The 17682-nt window shown below is 44.6% G+C and overlaps 1 protein-coding gene and 1 pseudogene across 4 annotated transcripts in view; one reads left to right on the forward strand and one right to left on the reverse strand.

Moving 5' to 3' along the window:
- The window catches only part of NUP214 (nucleoporin 214), a gene marked incomplete at both ends in the record, with an annotated part of 112934 nt that overhangs the window by 82256 nt on the left and 12996 nt on the right, over nt 1-17682 (reverse strand). For 2 of the 3 annotated variants that reach the window (XM_080709288.1, XM_080709287.1), the window contains 5 exons: nt 1706-1869; nt 3724-4195; nt 8255-8416; nt 9416-9542; nt 17522-17588. In XM_080709288.1, the coding sequence (XP_080565414.1) occupies nt 1706-1869; nt 3724-4195; nt 8255-8416; nt 9416-9542; nt 17522-17588 (992 nt within the window). Of the gene's footprint in view, nt 1-1705; nt 1888-3723; nt 4196-8254; nt 8417-9415; nt 9543-17521; nt 17589-17682 lie in introns of all 3 variants that reach the window. The other variant, XM_080709286.1, reaches the window with a different exon arrangement.
- On the forward strand, nt 9989-10676 carry LOC308272574 (programmed cell death protein 10-like; annotated as a pseudogene). Its single transcript has one exon. The product of its transcript is annotated as a programmed cell death protein 10-like (transcript).

Below are 17682 nucleotides of genomic sequence, written 5' to 3' on the forward strand. Positions count from 1 at the left end.
CTGGATCCCAGGACCTGGGAGGCTGATACAGCAGGCTCGCAGGTTCAAAGACTGTGCTAACTCAGCGAGACCCTCGGCAACCTAGTAAGAACCTGTGTCCAAACTAAGTATTAAATAGAAAGCACTGAGGGTGCAGCTCAGAGACAGAATGCCCCTGGGTTCAATTCCCAGTACTGAAGACAAAGTAAATGGTGTAAACTGTTACCGGTGCTCAATCTCAATGAAGGGCAGAGAATTCACCTACAATTTTTGTACCTTCTCTGTAGGATTGAAAGGAAATAAAAAAGCAGATAGGCTAGGTACATTTGCCCACAGAGTCCTCTTTTTTGTGTGTGGTTCTGGGGATGGAACCCAGGGGCATCTATTTTTTATACTGAAGCAGAGTCTCACAAAGCTGCTGAGAGCCTTACTAAGTTGCCAAGGCTGGCTTTGAACCTGGGAATCATCCTGTCTCAGCCTCCCAAGTACTGGGATTTACGGGCGTGTTCCACCACACCCAGAGCAGAATTTTCTAATACACTTCAACTTAACCTGCCTACAAATATTCCCATCAATTATGCTTAATTATTAAACTTGTTCATCATATGTCTGATGTTGAAAACCCAAACAGGCACCAGGGGCGATAAGCACAGGAGTCCTTGGGTGTTTCTTCTTCCACAGGGCGGGCTGCACACGAGGACCCATGCCTGAGAGCAAGATACTTTCTGAGTCTGCAGGAGAAGCGCGAGAGAGACGAGGCCTCCACAACGGCACTGACGCCACTGCAACTCTCAACTCAGAGTATAAAAATTAAGATCATCTTAGAGTGATAGAGGAAGCAAGAAAAAGAAATTTTGCCAAACTATAAAAAATATATTTTTTGGTAGCAGAAACTGAATCCAACAGATTTCTATCAATGAACCCTCGGGACTCACTAAGTTGCAGAGGCTGGCCTTGAATGTATGATCCTCATGTCTCATCCCTCTAGTGCTGGGATTGCTGGCACAAAGATTCTTCTTGCTTTGTGTTTGTTTTGTATCACTAAGGATTGAAGCCAGGGGCATTCTACACCCCCAGCACTATGTCATTTTTTATTTTGAAACAGGATCTCACTAAGTTGCAGAGGACCTCCCTAAGTTGCTAAGGCTGGCCGTGAACCTGCGATCCTCCTGTTTCAGCCTACCAAGTATTTCTGGGATTACAAGCATGCACTAACATGCCCAGCTGCAAAGAATCAAAGAATCTTTTTTTTTTTTTTTTTTTTTTTTTTTTTGCGGGTCTGGGGATGGAACCCAGGAGCATTTGATCTCTGAGCTGCACCCCCTACCCTATGTTTTTATTATTTTGAAATAGGGTCTCACTGAGTTGCAGAGGGCCTAAGTACCTGAGGCTGTCCACGAACTGTGTTCCTTCTGTCTCAGCCTCCCAAATGCTGGGATTACAAGCGTACGCCACCACGCCTGGCTTACAAAGACTCTTAACACACTGAAAACTGTTCCTCTAGTTCAAATAATATTATGTCCATATATGAAAGTACCACTATCAGTATGGGGAGGGAGAAGAGAGGGTGCAGGATGCAGAGGGCATGACTATCTCTTTAGATCTCACTATGATGTATAATTACAATGTATAATAAAAGTATAAAATTAACAAAAAGAAAAATAAAAAAAAGAAAACTTCATGTGAGAGAGGACTGAGGTCCAAAACCACTGATTCCAAGTCCTACCTGATGGTGAGGGAGAGACGGAGGCCTTGAAAGACACGGAGCTGGGTGATGCCGAGAGGGGCGTGGGGTGGCTGAGCGGTCCAGAAGCAGCTGGCTTGGAGGCGGAAGAAAATGGCAGCATGGAGGGCGCACTTGGGGAGCCACCAACAGGGGCGGAAGTGAACCTGAAAGTGGTGTTGAAACTGCATCAGAACAGCCCGCTAGAAGATTCTTTCATACTGGTTATTTCATGGGAGCAATATCAAAGAATAACTTACTATCCACACTTCATTGCCTTCAGGAAACATAAATGGATTTAGCTTTTACTTATAAGAGGTTAGTAGCCCAGGCGTGTTGGCACACACTTGTAATCCCAGTACTTATGGGCTGAGCCAGGATCGCAGGTTCACAGCCAGCCTCAGCTACGCAGAGGCTCTCTGCAACTGAGTGAGATCCTATTTCTTTTTCTTTTTTTTTTTTTGTGGTACTGAGGGTGGAACCCAGAGGCTTTTCTACCTCCGGGTTATACTCCCAGACCTATTTTTTATACTTTATTTGGAAACACAGTCTAAGTTGCTGAGAGCCTCACTCAGTAGCTGAGGCTGACTTTGAACCTGTATGATCCTCCTGTCTCACCCTCCTAAGCGCTGGGATTACAAGTGTGCACCACCACGCCCAGCAGTGAGATTGATTTCAAAAAAAAAAATGAAAAGTAAGAGCTGGAAGTGTAGTTTGGAGGTAGAATCCCCTGGGATCAATCCTTGGTTCCTCTCAGTAAGTAAATAAATGGTGAAAGGAGAAAGAAAACATCATCGGCTTATTTCAGACTGAATTAATTCAACTAAAATATCAATTAAACATTTAATGTGAAGATGAAACTCAGTTTATCATGGTATAAAATACTAATTTTCTAACGAAGTAGAGTCCAATTATAAAAATTCATGTTGGAGTGATTGGCCCCTCTCAAGAGGAAAAAAGGCAAAGGAAAACAGGTCACCACTTTTAGAATGCTTGTGGTCTAGTGGGAATGTAAAGGCAATTCTATTTACTAAGTAAACGTCTATCAAAATCTAAGTATCCAGCCTTAGATGACTGGTCAAATAAATTATGGTGCAGCCAACAAAAAAGAGCACTACGCAGTGAGCAGAGGAGTGGCCGAGTGCCGATTTAACTTTAATATCGACCTGCGGCCGCAGCTCCGCCCTGCAACCAGACAGTCCAGGTAAGTAGGGCAAAAGCCGGCAGTACTGACGCTCGGTGGCTGTCCTGGAAGCTGGAAGACGCGAAGGATCCGAGTGTGGCAGCAAGCACATGACTGGAGTCCAGCTCCTGGGAGGCTGAGCGTGGAGGATTATTTGTGTGCACGTATTTAAGAACAGCCTGAGCTGTTCAGATCAGAACAGTAGGACCCCATCTCACAAAAATACAGGGAGTGTTTCCCTCGAGAAGCATAAAGTTGAGTGGGGAAAGGGAACAAGAAGATGAAGTAAATAAGACATGAGCACGCTGGTGGGACCTAGATCTAAAGGAAACTAGATCCCATCCTAACCAGTTTAGATTGTACTCGAAAAGCAACGAGAAGCCACCTGGGACTGCAGGCAGAAGAGCCGCCTCACATGTCCACGGCGGCGCAAGCTCACTCGGGCGGCTGGTTTCTCAACTGAGAAACAGTGGGAAGTCAGGCGTGGACGTGAGAAGAAAATAAAGACGACAAGGGATTCATTTCCTTTCCAGAATGTGTATTCAGGATCGTGTCCTTTTTTAAAATTAAGAATAATGCCTGAAATGTAGTCTGAAAATGCAAAACAAGCACTTAAAGGTAAATCCCTAGAAGTCAACGCAGAATTCTAAGGGATCATTCTAGACTCTTTCCACTGATGAAATGCAAGCCTTCGGTTGAATTTTAACCATTTGCAAGCATTACTTTGGGGGAAAAATCTATTCGGTGACTGAACTCACAGATCGTCTACTTCTAGTGAGCAACATGCAGGATTTCTACTGGAAATATTGGGAGGAGCCAAACTCCACAAGTGACTTACTTTTCACCGAGGTTCACCTTGACTGCAGGGGCTGAGGGGGAGAAGGAGGGTTTCACTCCCATGTTCAGAGCAGATACGCTTGGCACTGGTGTGCTTTCCAGCGTGGGCTTAAAACCCGAAGATCCGAAGGAGAAGGGAGCAGCAGATGGGGCCACGGGCGATGCTGCAGGGGTGGGCGCCAAGGAGGCTTTGGAGGGAGGAGCGAAAGAGAAGATAGAGATGCCAGAGCCCAGGGCTGCTTTGGGATTGTCCGAGCCACTGGGATAGGGAGGGGGCTCCCCAGTGATGGAAGCAGGTGACTTTGAGGGTGCGGAACCAAAGGCAAACACGGCAGGGCCTCCCCCAGCAGAGGGCACGGGGAAGGTGGCGACGGGAGCAGCCGGCAGCGCGGGCGGAAGGGAGGCGGGAGCTGCTGCAGAGGCATCGAGCTTCTGTGGGGCTTGAGGGGAGGTGGGGGTAGTGGGAATGCTTCCTGCAAAGAACATAAAGGAAAAAGTTAACCACGTAATAACGGAGTCTGTACACCAGAAAGCAAGTGAAGAAGGGTTTGTGGGCAAATGAAACCAATAAAGTTGGCCTTTTAATGGCAAATACTCCGCAGGAGATGTACGAAACTTTGAAAGAATAACAACAGAGACAAGACATCAGACTGACACTCCTCCAGGCTGCTATGGTATTACAAACAGTGAAAACTGACTCTGCATAATTCTGCAAAAGAAAAAAAAAATCTCCAAGTCAGATCTCTACCTCAAGATATTCACTAAAGCTATTCTACGCTGTGTGCTGTGGTGCGTACCTATCACCCTGGGACTTGGAAGCTGAGATGGGAAGAGTGCAGGTTTTGGCCAGCCTCTGCAACTTAGTGAGACAGTTTCAAAATTAAATAGGATTGGGACTGCAGCTCGAAGGTAGAATAGTCCTGGGTTCCATCCCCAGTGCCATAAAAAACCAATTCCAGATGTACAGATACATAAAAACGCTGCTGTTAGGTCTCTAAGAGCCATCAACTCGATAACTTTACAACAAACCACAGAAACGGTTATGTGTGACTGCGGAGTTGCCTAAGTGACAAAATACCTAAAAGGTAAATGAACTAAAAAAGATCTGTAACAAATGATAAAAATATTTTGTTTTTAAAGAACTCAAAAATCGTGCTGTCACCGGGCGTGGTGGCGCACGCTTGTGACCCCCGCGCTTGGGAGGCGGAGACAGGAGGATTGCACAGATTCGAAGCCAGCCACGCTCGCTTAAGAGACCCTGTTTCCAAATAAAAGTATAAAAATAGGTCTGGGAGTGTAGCCCGAGGTAGAAGGGCTTCCAGGAACCCCAGTACACCAAAAAATAAATAAATTGTGCTGTCTGTGGTGGTGCGCACCTGTAATCCCAGTTCTTGAGAGGCTGAGAAGGGAGGATGGCAGTTCAATGACAGCCTCATCAAGGTTGTAAGACTTTCAGCAACCTAGCAAGGCAGTTTCAAACAACAACAACAAAAAAATTGTTTTTTAAGTACTGGGACGAAACCCAGTGGCATTCTACCACCAAGCATCAACCCGGCCCTATTTTTTATTCTTTATTTTGAAAGGGTCTCACTGAATTGCAGAGGGCCTCACTAAGTTGTAGCTGAGGCTGTCAACGAACCATGATTCTCCTGCCTCAGCCTCCCAAATGCAGGGATTACAAGCAGGCGCCACCACTCCTGGCTCAAAAAAAATTTTTTTTTAAAAAAAGGGGAACTGCCAGGTGTGGTTGTGCATAAAAAATGCTATGATTTCAATTTAAAACCAGCACGCCAATGATGTATACTATGGAGAAAACTGCCTATGAAAAAACATTGGAAAAGCACATCCTGAGGTTAGGCTTAACACGTATTGCTTGCCAAAACTGTTATAAGGCAAACACGTGAACCCTCTAAATGAAATATCTAAATAAGTAAATTAAATAGGAATTTTCTTTATCAATATACTTCGTAATTATATTAACGGGCTTTGGTTCTTCCAAACTAAGATGACAGTTTATCTTCATGGAAGATACTGTCTGGACTCTAACACCATGGAATCTGTGAGCTATAGGTATGAAACTACCGCCTTCTGAAAAGAGGCCCAAGCAAATCCTCACTTTTATGTAAACATAATACAAGCAAATCTATTCGCTACTACTCCTTTTACATGGTAGAGACAGAATCAGCAACAGCGAACTTCTTTGAAGACAAAAACACAGAGATGTTAATCACTTCAATGTGTATCAGGTAAGCCAACAGAGAAATGTCAGATTCTAGGAAAACCATAAGCATTTTTCCCTGAAAATAGAAGTGGACATCTAAAAACCAACACCTTGCTCTCACTGATTTTCTCGGCATAGCACCTAAGAGCTATATATAGTGTGGAAACAGAACCATGAACGTCTTCTGAACCCACGACCTATGGCTCGGCTTGATCTGGAGTCGTGTAGGGACAGACCCCTCCTGTTCAGGGCTTGGCCCACTCCATGAACATGGCTGTTCCCTCTGCCTCCAAGAAAGACTGACAGTACAGCCCATCCCTGGACACGCTCCAACATTCAATGGGCTGGCGGCAAGGCCCCGCACAGTGAACTGTGCTCAGAAACTTCACCCCATGGGCTGCCAACCTGACAGGCTGCCCTGCTGTTACAACCAGACCAGGCAACGGGGTGTAGGTAGATCATGGCACTCACGACCACAGGGGAAACACAACTCGAAGAGCGCTCACACTGTCGATAATGGACACTCCAATACAATACCAGCTCAGTCTGTGCCAGCCACCTGGTGTGTGGCTTGGGTGGCAGCTGGCAAGGCTCCTTTATGATGTACACCTCACTTCTTGTTAAGGAACAGCAAGGAAATATGCCCCAAGTGTTGTCAACATTATTGAAACCCACTGATAAATAGAGCGTCTTTTAGATATGGAGCTAGTTACATTAAGGGCTTTTTTCACTATACTAGAAGGACAAAAAAGTCAGCTATATACTCACAAAATAAAAAAGGCCAGCATTGGCAAAATCTCAATACATGACAGAAATGCCCTTTTAAGCATTTCATATTTCCTTCTCACAAGTGATACAGTATCGCTGAGAAAACTCTGAAACAGACAGCCTACGCATGTATGCGCATCACTGTGCAAGAATATGTCCAAAGTGCTGACTGCGGCTAGTGTAATGGCGAGCTTGAACTGCGTGTGCTTACAGGTTTTCCATTTTCCCTCCAGTGCATATTACTCAAGTAATGTTTTCAAAAAGGAGGAAATACCTAAAGAAAATTAAATATCAACAAAGGAAAATAAATTCCCTACTTTTCCATCATAGATAAATAACTCTTAGAGTTTATTCATCTCTCTACTTGTTTCTCAAGGGGGTTCTTTTTTTTGTGTTTTTGAAACTGGGACTTGAACCCAGAGCACTGCACCTGCAGAGCAGGCACTTTGCCACTAAGCTACATCCTGGCCCCTCTTTACTTTTTTCTATTTTTTTCTACGTGTGTTTTTCTCAAAAAAAAAAAAAAAAAAAAAAAAGAAAGGGATCACGAGCCGTGCACAGTGCACACTTGTAATCCCAGAGTTTGGGAGGCTGAGACAGGAGGATCACAGTTCACAGCCAGCTTCAGGTACAACTTAGTAAGGCCCTTTGCAACTCAGTGTAACCCTGTTTCAAAATAAGGAATAAGCCAGGCCTGGTGGCGCACACTTGTAATCCCCGCGCTTGGGAGGCGGAGACAGGAGGATCAAGCAGGTTCATAGTCAGCCTGGCTGGCTTAAGAGACCCTGTTTCCAAATAACGAAAAAATATAAAAATAGGTCTGGGAGTGTAGCCCAGAGGTAGAAGGGCTTCCAGGAACCCCAGCACCACAAAAAAAAAAAAAAAAAAAAAAAAGGAATAAAAAAATAGGGATGTGGTGTAGTTTGGAGGTAGAATGCCCCTGGCTTCGAGCCCCAGTATCGTCCCCCCCAAAAAAGGGGAGTTTTTCGTGATATACTCTGTCAACAAATGTACTTTTAATAGTTCCATGGTTGTTTCACTTGATAGATGTACAATCATCAATTTAACCAATCCTTAATGACTGAATACATCTTTGAAATGCATGTCATAAGCACAGGTCACATGCCTGTGATCCTAGTACTTGAGAGGCTGAGACAGGAGGATCACAGGTTCAAGGCCAGTCTCAGCTAGTAGTGAAACTCTCACCAACCGAGTGAAACTCTGTTTACAAATAAATAAAATTGGGCTGGGGGTGTAGCTTGAAGGTAGAATCCCTCTGAGTTCAATCCTCAGTATCACAAAAAAAAAAAAAAAAGAGCAGGATAAGAGTTAATAACTGACAGGATGGATCCAGATAACCACCCTCTTCCTCTACAGCAATGGCTGGAGAAAGCAAGGGCGAGCATGCGTATTCAAGGAAGAGATCAGATCACGTCTCCCTAAGGTGAGGCTCGCATGCAGCCTTTACACCGTCTTCTTCGTCCCTGGAGATACTCCCGTGCCTGCCCGTGGTGCTTCAGCCAGAGCGGGCAGAGGTGCGTACCTGAAGTCCTGGGCTGCCGCTCTCCCTCTAATGAGAGCCGCTCTGGGGTCTTGATGAGTGGTCTAACCCCAGGATTCTGGTTGATCATGTAAAATGGACAGAGCACACCATCTGTTGAAAGTAACATAAGAACTGGCGCAGGAGGAAGTGTCTTTTCATCGTCTGTTAAAAAAGGTAAAAGTGATAAAAGAACCAGTCAATTTGAGGGCCTGGGCGCAGAAGAGAGGCCCTGCCTACAAGGGGCCGAAGGGGCTCAGCCCAATAGCAGCTAAGTCCTTGCATTCTGATTCGAGCCGAGCAGTCTTGCATGTACCCACTATTTACCGAGTGCTCCTACGGCTATCAGATCACCATCACCCCACTGGGCACCGTGGGAGCCCCAGGAGCCGTCCACTCTCCCGAAGCCCTCCGCCTTTATGAGTCTCATGTTCAGGAGATCAGTTCAACATTTCCCTGACCAAGAATAGTGTCTCTAGAGAGTGCTAGGTTCAACAACAACAAAAAATGATAGATAGCCCAGACACTTTGGAACACAGAGGCAGACACGACAAGCCAAGCTGCTTTATGTTCATTCCCAGTTCAATTGTATGTATATGTTCTGTCAGTTGAGATTGCAAGAGAATCAGAGTAAATACACTAATCAGATGACAAAACTGCCTGACGAGGGCGAGAGCCAGGAGCTCAGCAGTGCCCAATGAGCACAGCTCCCTAAACTGCAGCACCAGGCGCAGACGCTCCTGCTGCACGTCCCCATTTGACCACTCAGTGTGGCTGAGCTCCTGCAGGGGAGAAAAATCATTCAGAGCACACTCCTGGACCAGCTGTGGACGCCATCGGCTTGAAGCCTCCGTTTTGTAAACCCCGCCTTAATCAAGTATTGGAGTTCAGTCCCAAACTAGGGTGCCACTCCCTCTGAGAAGTCACTGGGGAACTAAGACAAGTGAATGTTACATATTTCAACAGATTCTAAAGCATACAGACACGCACATGCACACGCAACAACAGTGCCTGGCTGTGCTCTCACTCCTCAGGCGGAAATGTGCTGAAAGAAGTTAAAAGTGCCCAGCAGGGTAAACCGCCACGAACATGTCTAAGTGGCTTTTCAATATTAACCATTACTAGAAAGAGACTAGTTCTGCACCAAGCACTGGCAACACCTACTGACAGCGATCTCCACTTGGCTGGTATAATCTATGGCAACCCCCATGGGCAAGGAGTCATCACTCCTCTCTGTCACGGGCAGCTCAGCGCGACTCGAGTCCTCTAGTAGCCAAGATTCCCAATTAATCTGGGGGGAGAGAGAGAGAATATGCATATTGGTTAGAGCTCTGTATCAGTTCCGGTCAACACTGTTCAAATAGGAGAGGAAAAAAAGATGCTCACTCGGTTTAGCTTCATGTGTTTACTGGGAGGCTCTGAAATCTGGGGAAAATTGCCTAAAAGCCACAAATAGCTCAGGGAGTGAGCAGTAATTTCGCAACTCAATTTCTCTATCCGTTTCTGGGGTGTAAAGCCGCTGCCTTGTGAATAAATGCTACGAGGAGCTCCGCGTCGCCAGAGTAAATTGCTCGGGAGTTGGAGAGGCCCCAAAGGTGGGAAATGAAGTCAGTGCCTCAGCTGCCGGGCAGTGTATGTTTTGTGCCTGATTCTTTATCACACACGAAAAAGAAAACATACTGCAGTGAATGAAGATTCCTCTGAGTCTAGCTCTTCTTCACTGTCGTTGGCTCCTGAATGAGGATGACAATGGAAGACATGAAGAATGAAGCTGAAACCACTTCATGGTTCCATGCCCCTCTCTAGTCATGTATCCTGTGTTTAATGAGCTAGAAAGAGTAAATCTGTCTGCAGCTCAGATGCTGAGAGCCACTTTCATTAAGGCTGAAAAAGAAAATCCAGGTCCCACAGGAGACATTATCATGAAAATTTTAGAGAGAAAAAAGTGCAGGAGTTAACTGCATGGAGTCCCTTCTTTGTATGGCAGCTGATGGTGATGTAGAAGAGTCTACGACTGAAGGACCAGAGCCGAATTGCAGGGCCTAAGTGAAAAGGCATGCGCGCTTAAGCAAATGCTCAGAGATCCCAGATGCGGTTTCTACAATCAAGAGTACAGCTAGTGCGATAAAAGAACTTCTTGATACAGTGAATAATGTCTTCAAGAAATATCAGTATCAGAACCGCAGGGCACTTGAACACCAAAAGAAAGTTTGTAAAGTACTCCAAAAGTTTCAGTGATACTCTGAAAACATATTTTAAAGATGGCAAGGCAATAAATGTGTTCATAAGTGCCAACCGACTAATTCATCAAACCAACCTGATACTTCAGACCTTCAAAACTGTGGCCCGAAAGTTGTATATGTTAAGAGATGTACTTCTCGGTGGCAGTATTAAACTGCCTTTATCTACAAATTTTAAAGTTTGACTGTATAAATTACCAGTCCCTCCTGAAGGAATCTAATCCAGGATGTTGAATGAGATTATTGCCATTTTACACAGTATTTTTTTTTAAATATAGCTTAATCATAATCTCACACTGAAGATTTCGCATCCCTTTTGCTATTATCATTCTTTTAAGAATTATAACCCTGCCAGGCGTGGTGGCGCATTCTTGTAATCCCCGCGCTTGGGAGGCTGAGACAGGAAGATCGCATGGGTTCGAAACCAGCCTTAGCTACTTAGTGAGACTTTCAGCAACTTAGTGAGACCCTGTTTCCAAATAAAATATAAAAAAGCCGGGCGTGGTGGTGCACACTTGTAATCCCTGCGCTTGGGAGGCTGAGACGGGAGGATCGCACGGGTTCGAAACCAGCCTCAGCTACTTAGTGAGGCTCTCAGCAACTCAGTGAGACTCTGTTTCCAAATAAAATATAAAAAGGTCTGGGAGTATAGCCCAGAGGTAAAAAGCCTCTGGGTTCCACCCCCAGTACTACCAAAAAAAAAAAAAAAAAAAAAAAGAATTATAAGCCAAATAGCTGGGCATGGTGGCGCACGATTGTGATCCTAGCATTTGGGAGGCTGAGACAGGAGGATTGCGGTTTGCGGACAGCCTCAGCTACTACTTAGTGAGGCCCTTTGTCACTCAGGGAGATCCTGTTTTAAAATAAAGAACAAAAAATAGGGCTAGGGGTGTCACTCGGAGGTAGAACGCCCCTGGGTTCCATCCCTAGTACCCCCCCCCAAAAAAAAGAATTCTAAGCCAAAAGAATTTACACCTTAATGTGTCATTATATAACATTCCTTAAAAGAATTATAAGTATTGGTGTTTGTTTCTGACATTTTAACTTGAAAAGGATATGCTGCAAGACAATGTATTTGGAGACTTCCGGGAAGATGGCGACCGAGAAAAGTGGGGCTTAAGAGTACTGCTAACAACCAATCTCCATTACCACAAAAAGAGTGCCTTTCATAGCCAGAAAACACCATCACCAGAAAAACAAAAAAACCCACCAGGCTCCAGAGAGAAAGCGGACTGAGAACAGAGCTCAGGGCCACAGAGGAGACACACGCGCCCGAGGACGCGGCAGCAGCGCCATACTGCCGGCGGCAGCGGCGAACTCAACGGACGGCTACAGCAAGCCAGGTGAGCCGCTGCGGAACAGCCAGGCGGGATCTTTCGGCACAGACAGCATTTAAAGCTCCCAGTGGCTGAGCTCAGCACACGCTGCAGGGATTCAGAGTGGAAATCAAAACCAGAGAAGAAAAAATACGCCAGCCTCATGGCCGAGGGCGTGGCAGAGGCGCCATATTGCCACCGGCGGCGGCAGCAGCAGTGAATTCACCGAGTCCAGTACAGCTACATCTGCGTACTCAAGAACAGTGAGTCAAATTGCGGGCCACAGAGGAGAAATCGCAGTATTGGGCCTCCTGGGACTTGACCCAGTGAGGGAGTGGTGGTGGCAGAGATATCACACCATAGGAGAACGTGCAACCTGGCACCCCCCATAGTTTAAAGCAGCCTCTATCGACTCCCTGGGTCGGAGACTCTGTGATACAACCCAGTAAAGGAGTAGTGAGGTCTGAGATAATACAGACTCGAGATCCAGAGCACCTTAAGTGAAGCCATAGTGACCCAGGGGAAGAACCCAGAGAAGGCACAAACCTCCGAAATCATGGGAAAGAGGAATAACACTGGAGTAATGAATGTGCACAACCCCACAACATCAGAACCTGATAAAACAGAAAATCAGAGATTTCTAGAAGATCAAATCAGGAAAATAACTGTAGAAATAATAGAGGTGCTTCGAAAAGAACTCAGAGAGAGCCAAAAAGAGATAAAGGATGCAATTAATGAAGTAAAGGCCTCAATTCAAAGCACAAACAACCGATTAGACCACATGGAGAACAGAATCTCGCTCTTAGAAGATGAGCAATCCAAAAATGAATGCATAGTTTCTAATCTAGAAAAAAATATCCAACAGCAGGAATCTGACATTGAAGAAATATGGGCCCATCTTAAGAGAGCTAACCTAAGAATAATTGGAATAGAGGAGGGAAAAGAAAGTGATACCAAAGGGATCAACAATCTCTTCAAGGAAGTAATAGCAGAAAATTTTCCAAATACAGAGCAAGAGGTTGATACACAGATCCAGGAAACTTATAGAACTCCCTTTAGACAGGATCGGAGAAGAGGATCCCCACGCCATATAATTGTCAAAATGACCAATGTGGAAGCCAAGCAGAGAATCTTAAAGGCAACAAAAGCAAAGGGCCAAGTGACATTCAGAGGCAAACCAATTAGAATCACTCCAGACTTCCCAAACCAAGTCATGAGAGCCAGAAGGGCTTGGAGTAACATATTCCAAACTCTGAAAGAAAACAACTTCCAGCCAAAAATTTCCTACCCATCAAAACTTTCTATCAAATTAGATGGAGAAATAAGAAGCTTCCATGACAAACAGAAACTGAAGGAATTTATGTCTTCAAAACCAGCGCTAGAGAAAATACTCAAAGAGATTAACTACAAAGAAGAAATAGGTAACACTCACCAGAACCAGAGAAACAAGAGTTTCCATCCAACAGACAACTAAGATTGGTTATCTGTGGAGATTCATTATTTATGTTAGTCTTTTACCTATCTCTAAGTTGTATTGTTTGCCTTTATTGTTGTTAATTTTTAGGATTTCTAGTTGGAATATTAATATACCTTCAGATATAGCATTTGGAAATATTTTATCCAATTCTATTAGTAACTTTTAACTCTGTTTACATTGTCTTTGGATATACAATATTTTCTTTTATTTTTTAGGGAGTTTGTATATTCTTCTGTTGCCTGTGCCATTGAAATCATATCCAAGAAATCACTGCCAATTTCAATGTTGTGAGGTTTTATGACCCAGATTTTCTCCTAAAAGTTTATAGTCTTAAGATTTATATTTAGGTCTTTTATCTATTTTGAGTTAATACTTGTATATGGGATTAGGTAAAGGTCCAATTTTATTCTTTTCCATGTAATTATTATTTTTCAACAATATTTAGTTAAAAGATTATTATTTCCACCACCAAATGTTCGTGGAAACCTTGTCAAAAATAACTTGACAATATAGGGAAGAATTTAGCTCTAGGCTTGTATTTAACTCCAATGGTCTATATATCTGCCTTTAGAACAGTACTACACTGTTTCAATTATTGTAGCTTTATATGGTTTGAAATCAGAAAATATATATCTGCTAGCTTTGTTCTTTTTCAAGATCGTTTTGGGTATCTAGAATTCATATTCCATATTAGGATAGATTTTTTTCTGAAAAATAAATATATAAATATATGATAGTTTCACCTAAAAAAACAGAAAAAAATATTCTCTGGTAAGAAAGAAAGCAAAAAGAAATATTGAAATGCTATCTTTAAATCATCAAACGCTTGGTATCAGACAAATGAAACTGTTATGTGAGATTATCATTTTTAATTTTGGATAAATTGCTATAATACTAGATGTCAGCCACTAAGCCAAGCATGGGAAGGAGGGATGGGGAGAGAATGGGGTGGGGATTGGGTGGGGGCTGACTGGGCGATGTGTGCATGTATGTCTACAAAAGTTTGTATCCCACTATGATGTATGAATACAGTGCACCAATAAAATAAAATTAAAAAAAAAAAAAAAAAAGACAATGTATTTAACAATATTTGGTAGCGAATATTCAATAGTTTACATCTGTTAAAAAACAAAGCTACGCGGAGCACTCTGAGGGACTCCCAGAATAACTAGACAACCCTGAAGGAAGGATCCAGGAGCTGCAGTAAGCCAGGGGCCTATGCCTACCTCGGGGACACAGGGGACCTCAGCTCTCATCACCCCATCCCTTAAATGGTCAGTCTTCCTTTTCCTGAGAAACCCCCAAGTGCTCCCAACAAGTCCCCTTCTGCTGGTCTGCTTGGTTAAGTGCCACTCCTTCCAAGAAACGACTCCTGACTTTTATTTTTTTTTTATTGTTTATTTTTTTATGGTACTAGGGGTGGAATCCAGGGGCTTTTCTACCTCTGGGCCATACGCCCAGACCTTTTTTATATTTTATTTGGAAACAGAGTCTCACTAAGTTGCTGAGAGCCTCACTAAGTAGCTGAGGCTGGCTTCGAACCCGTGCGATCCTCCTGTCTCAGCCTCCCAAGCGCGGGGATTACAAGCGTGCGCCACCACGCCCGGCGACTCCTGACTTTTAAAAATCCTAACATGTTGTTTAGCTTTCTATGTTGACAAGAACTGGGCAGCACAATCACAGTAATAAAGCAGGAAATCAAAAAACTGTTTGGACAAGGAATGAACTCTTATTACATGACTCAGTCAAAGAGTAAATCACAGATGCAAACTCGCACTAAAATAAACAAAACCAATTTTATCTTTTTTTTTTTTTGTGGTACAGGGGGTGGAACCCAGGGGCTTTTCTATCTCTGGGCTATACTCCCAGACCTATTTTATACTTTATTTGGAAACAGGGTCTCACTAAGTTGCTGAGAGCCTCACTAAGTAGCTGAGGCTGGCTTTGAACCTGTGCGATCCTTCTGTCTCAGCCTCCCAAGCGCGGGGATTACAAGTGTGCGCCACCACGCCTGGCATTTCTTATTTTTTTTAATTTTGGAAACAGGGTCTCACTAAACTGCTGAGAGCCTCACTAAGTAGCTGAGGCTGGCTTTGAACCTGTATGATCCTTCTGTCTTAGCCTCCCAAGCGCGGGGATTACAAGTGTGCGCCACCACGCCTGGCATTTCTTATTTTAATTTTGGAAACAGGGTCTCATTAAGCTGCTGAGAGCCTCACTAAGTAGCTGAGGCTGGCCTTGAACCTGCGATCCTCCTGTCTCCGCCTCCCAAGCACGGGGATGACAAGCGTGCCCACCAGGCCCAGCCATCCTCAGACTTCTCACCTCCGTGATGGTGACAGTGACATGCGTTCAGCAGACACCAACTTGGAGAGTGGGGCGTGACCTCGCCCAGCCTGCTGAGGTGCTGCCCCATGCTTCCTTGCTGTACCGGCAACTGAGCGAGCTGCAGCCCCACCAAGCAGGATACCGCGTGGGCATGCCGGCACAACACACTCCGTGCGCCGTGCTGCTCACGAGGATGCTCTGGGTTAGGTCTATGAAATGTGTTCTCACTCCGCTTTCAACTTAATGATCAGTTTCCTGGGATCATTGGAACTTTAGATCTGTTTTCTAAGGAGTCATGTTTGATATGATCTGCACGTTTCTCTAACATGATTGAGGATGGGTCAGAGTCACTTGTATAGAAGGGACAGGTTCAAGTAAAAGAAAGGAAAATAAAGATTGTAAAATAGAGCACGGCAGAAAAAGCCTCCCGGTGTGGTGGTGCAGGCTATAATCCCAGTACTTGGGAGACTGAAAACAGGAGGATCAGAGGTTCATGGCCAGCCTCAGCTACTTCGGGAGGCCCTCTGCATCTTGGATCATTTATTTTTTATTTTTATTTTTTTGGTGGTACTGGGGTTCCTGGAAGCCCTTCTACCTCCGGGCTACGCTCCCAGACCTATTTTGACAATTTTATTTGGAAACAGGGTCTCCTAAGCCAGCACACGTGGCTGGCCTCGAACCTGTGCGATCCTCCTGTCTCTGCCTCCCAAGCGCGGGGATTACAAGCGTGCACCACCACGCCCAGCATCTTAAGACCATTTAAAAAAATAAATAAATAACAGCCGGGCGTGGTGGCGCACGCTTGTAATCCCCGTGCTTGGGAGGCTGAGACAGGAGGAACGCACGGGTTCAACGCCAGCCTCAGCTACTTAGTGAGGCTTTCAGCAAGTTAGTGAGACCCCGTTTCCAAATAAAATTAAAAAAAAAAAAAAAAAAAAAGGTCTGAGAGTATAGCCCGGAGGTAGAAAGCCTCTGGGTTCCACCCCCAGTACCACCCAAAAATAAATAAATAAAAGAGAGCTTGGAGGTGTACCTTGGAGGTAGAATGCCCCTGTATTCTATGTTTTATCCCCAGTACCACAAAAAAAAAGAAAAGGAAGGAAGGAAGGAAGGAAGGAAAGAAAGAAGAGAGAGGAAAAGAAAAGAAAGAGCCTCCTACACATCCAGATGCACTGTGGTTGGAGGTTATTTACTAGTACATTTTCACAGACTACGGATAGTTTCCAAGAGAACAAAGGAAGGTGTGTGTGTATGTGTGTGTGTGTGTGTGTGTGTGTGTGTGAGAGAGAAAGAGACAGTGTCGTACCTCTGAGCCATTCGCTCAGCCCTATTTTGTTTATTTTGAAACTGGGTCTCACTAAATTGCTGAGGTTGGCCTCAAACCTGCAATCCTCTTGTCTTAGCGAGAGCTTTTTTTTTTTTTTTTTTTTTTTTTTTATTTGAGGTACTGGGGATGGAACCCAGGGGCATTCTACCTCAGAGCCACACCCCCAGCCTTATTTTTTTCTTCTTTATTTTGACTCAGGGTCTCCCTGAGTTGCAGAGGGCCTAAGCAGCTGAGGCTGCCTGTGAACCTCTATCCTCCCATCTCAGCCTCCCAAATGCTGGGATTACAAGCGTGCGCCACCACGCCGGCTAGCAAGGGCTTCTTAAAGACACTGAAGGAACTGCTCTATCTGACCCTACCTCCCAGTGCAGTACTCAAGCCCTCTGCTAAAGGCATTCTGCCAGGCAGGGTTTGCTCTCACCCAGAAACCCAGGAAAGGGGCGGCGACCTCATCTCATCTTAATCACATAGTTAATAAAGGGGCGGCGACCTCACCTCATCTTAATCACATAGTTAATTCCCTTCGCAATCTTTCTCTGGAATGCATTACACAACATAAAAGCAACAAGCAAGCCTATTTACCTGATCACTTTGTCGTGCAAGGATACTGACTTCTGTTGAAGCTGCGGATGCTGCCAGCACCAAATCCCTTAAGAAAAAAACCAGAAAACAATTAAATGCAAACATATCAACAGCTCTAACCCAACATATGTCTGGGTTGACAGTAACTTCTACGACGATTT

Source organism: Muscardinus avellanarius, assembly GCF_963383645.1.
Source record: "Muscardinus avellanarius genome assembly, chromosome: 13".
Classification (NCBI taxonomy): domain Eukaryota; kingdom Metazoa; phylum Chordata; class Mammalia; order Rodentia; family Gliridae; genus Muscardinus; species Muscardinus avellanarius.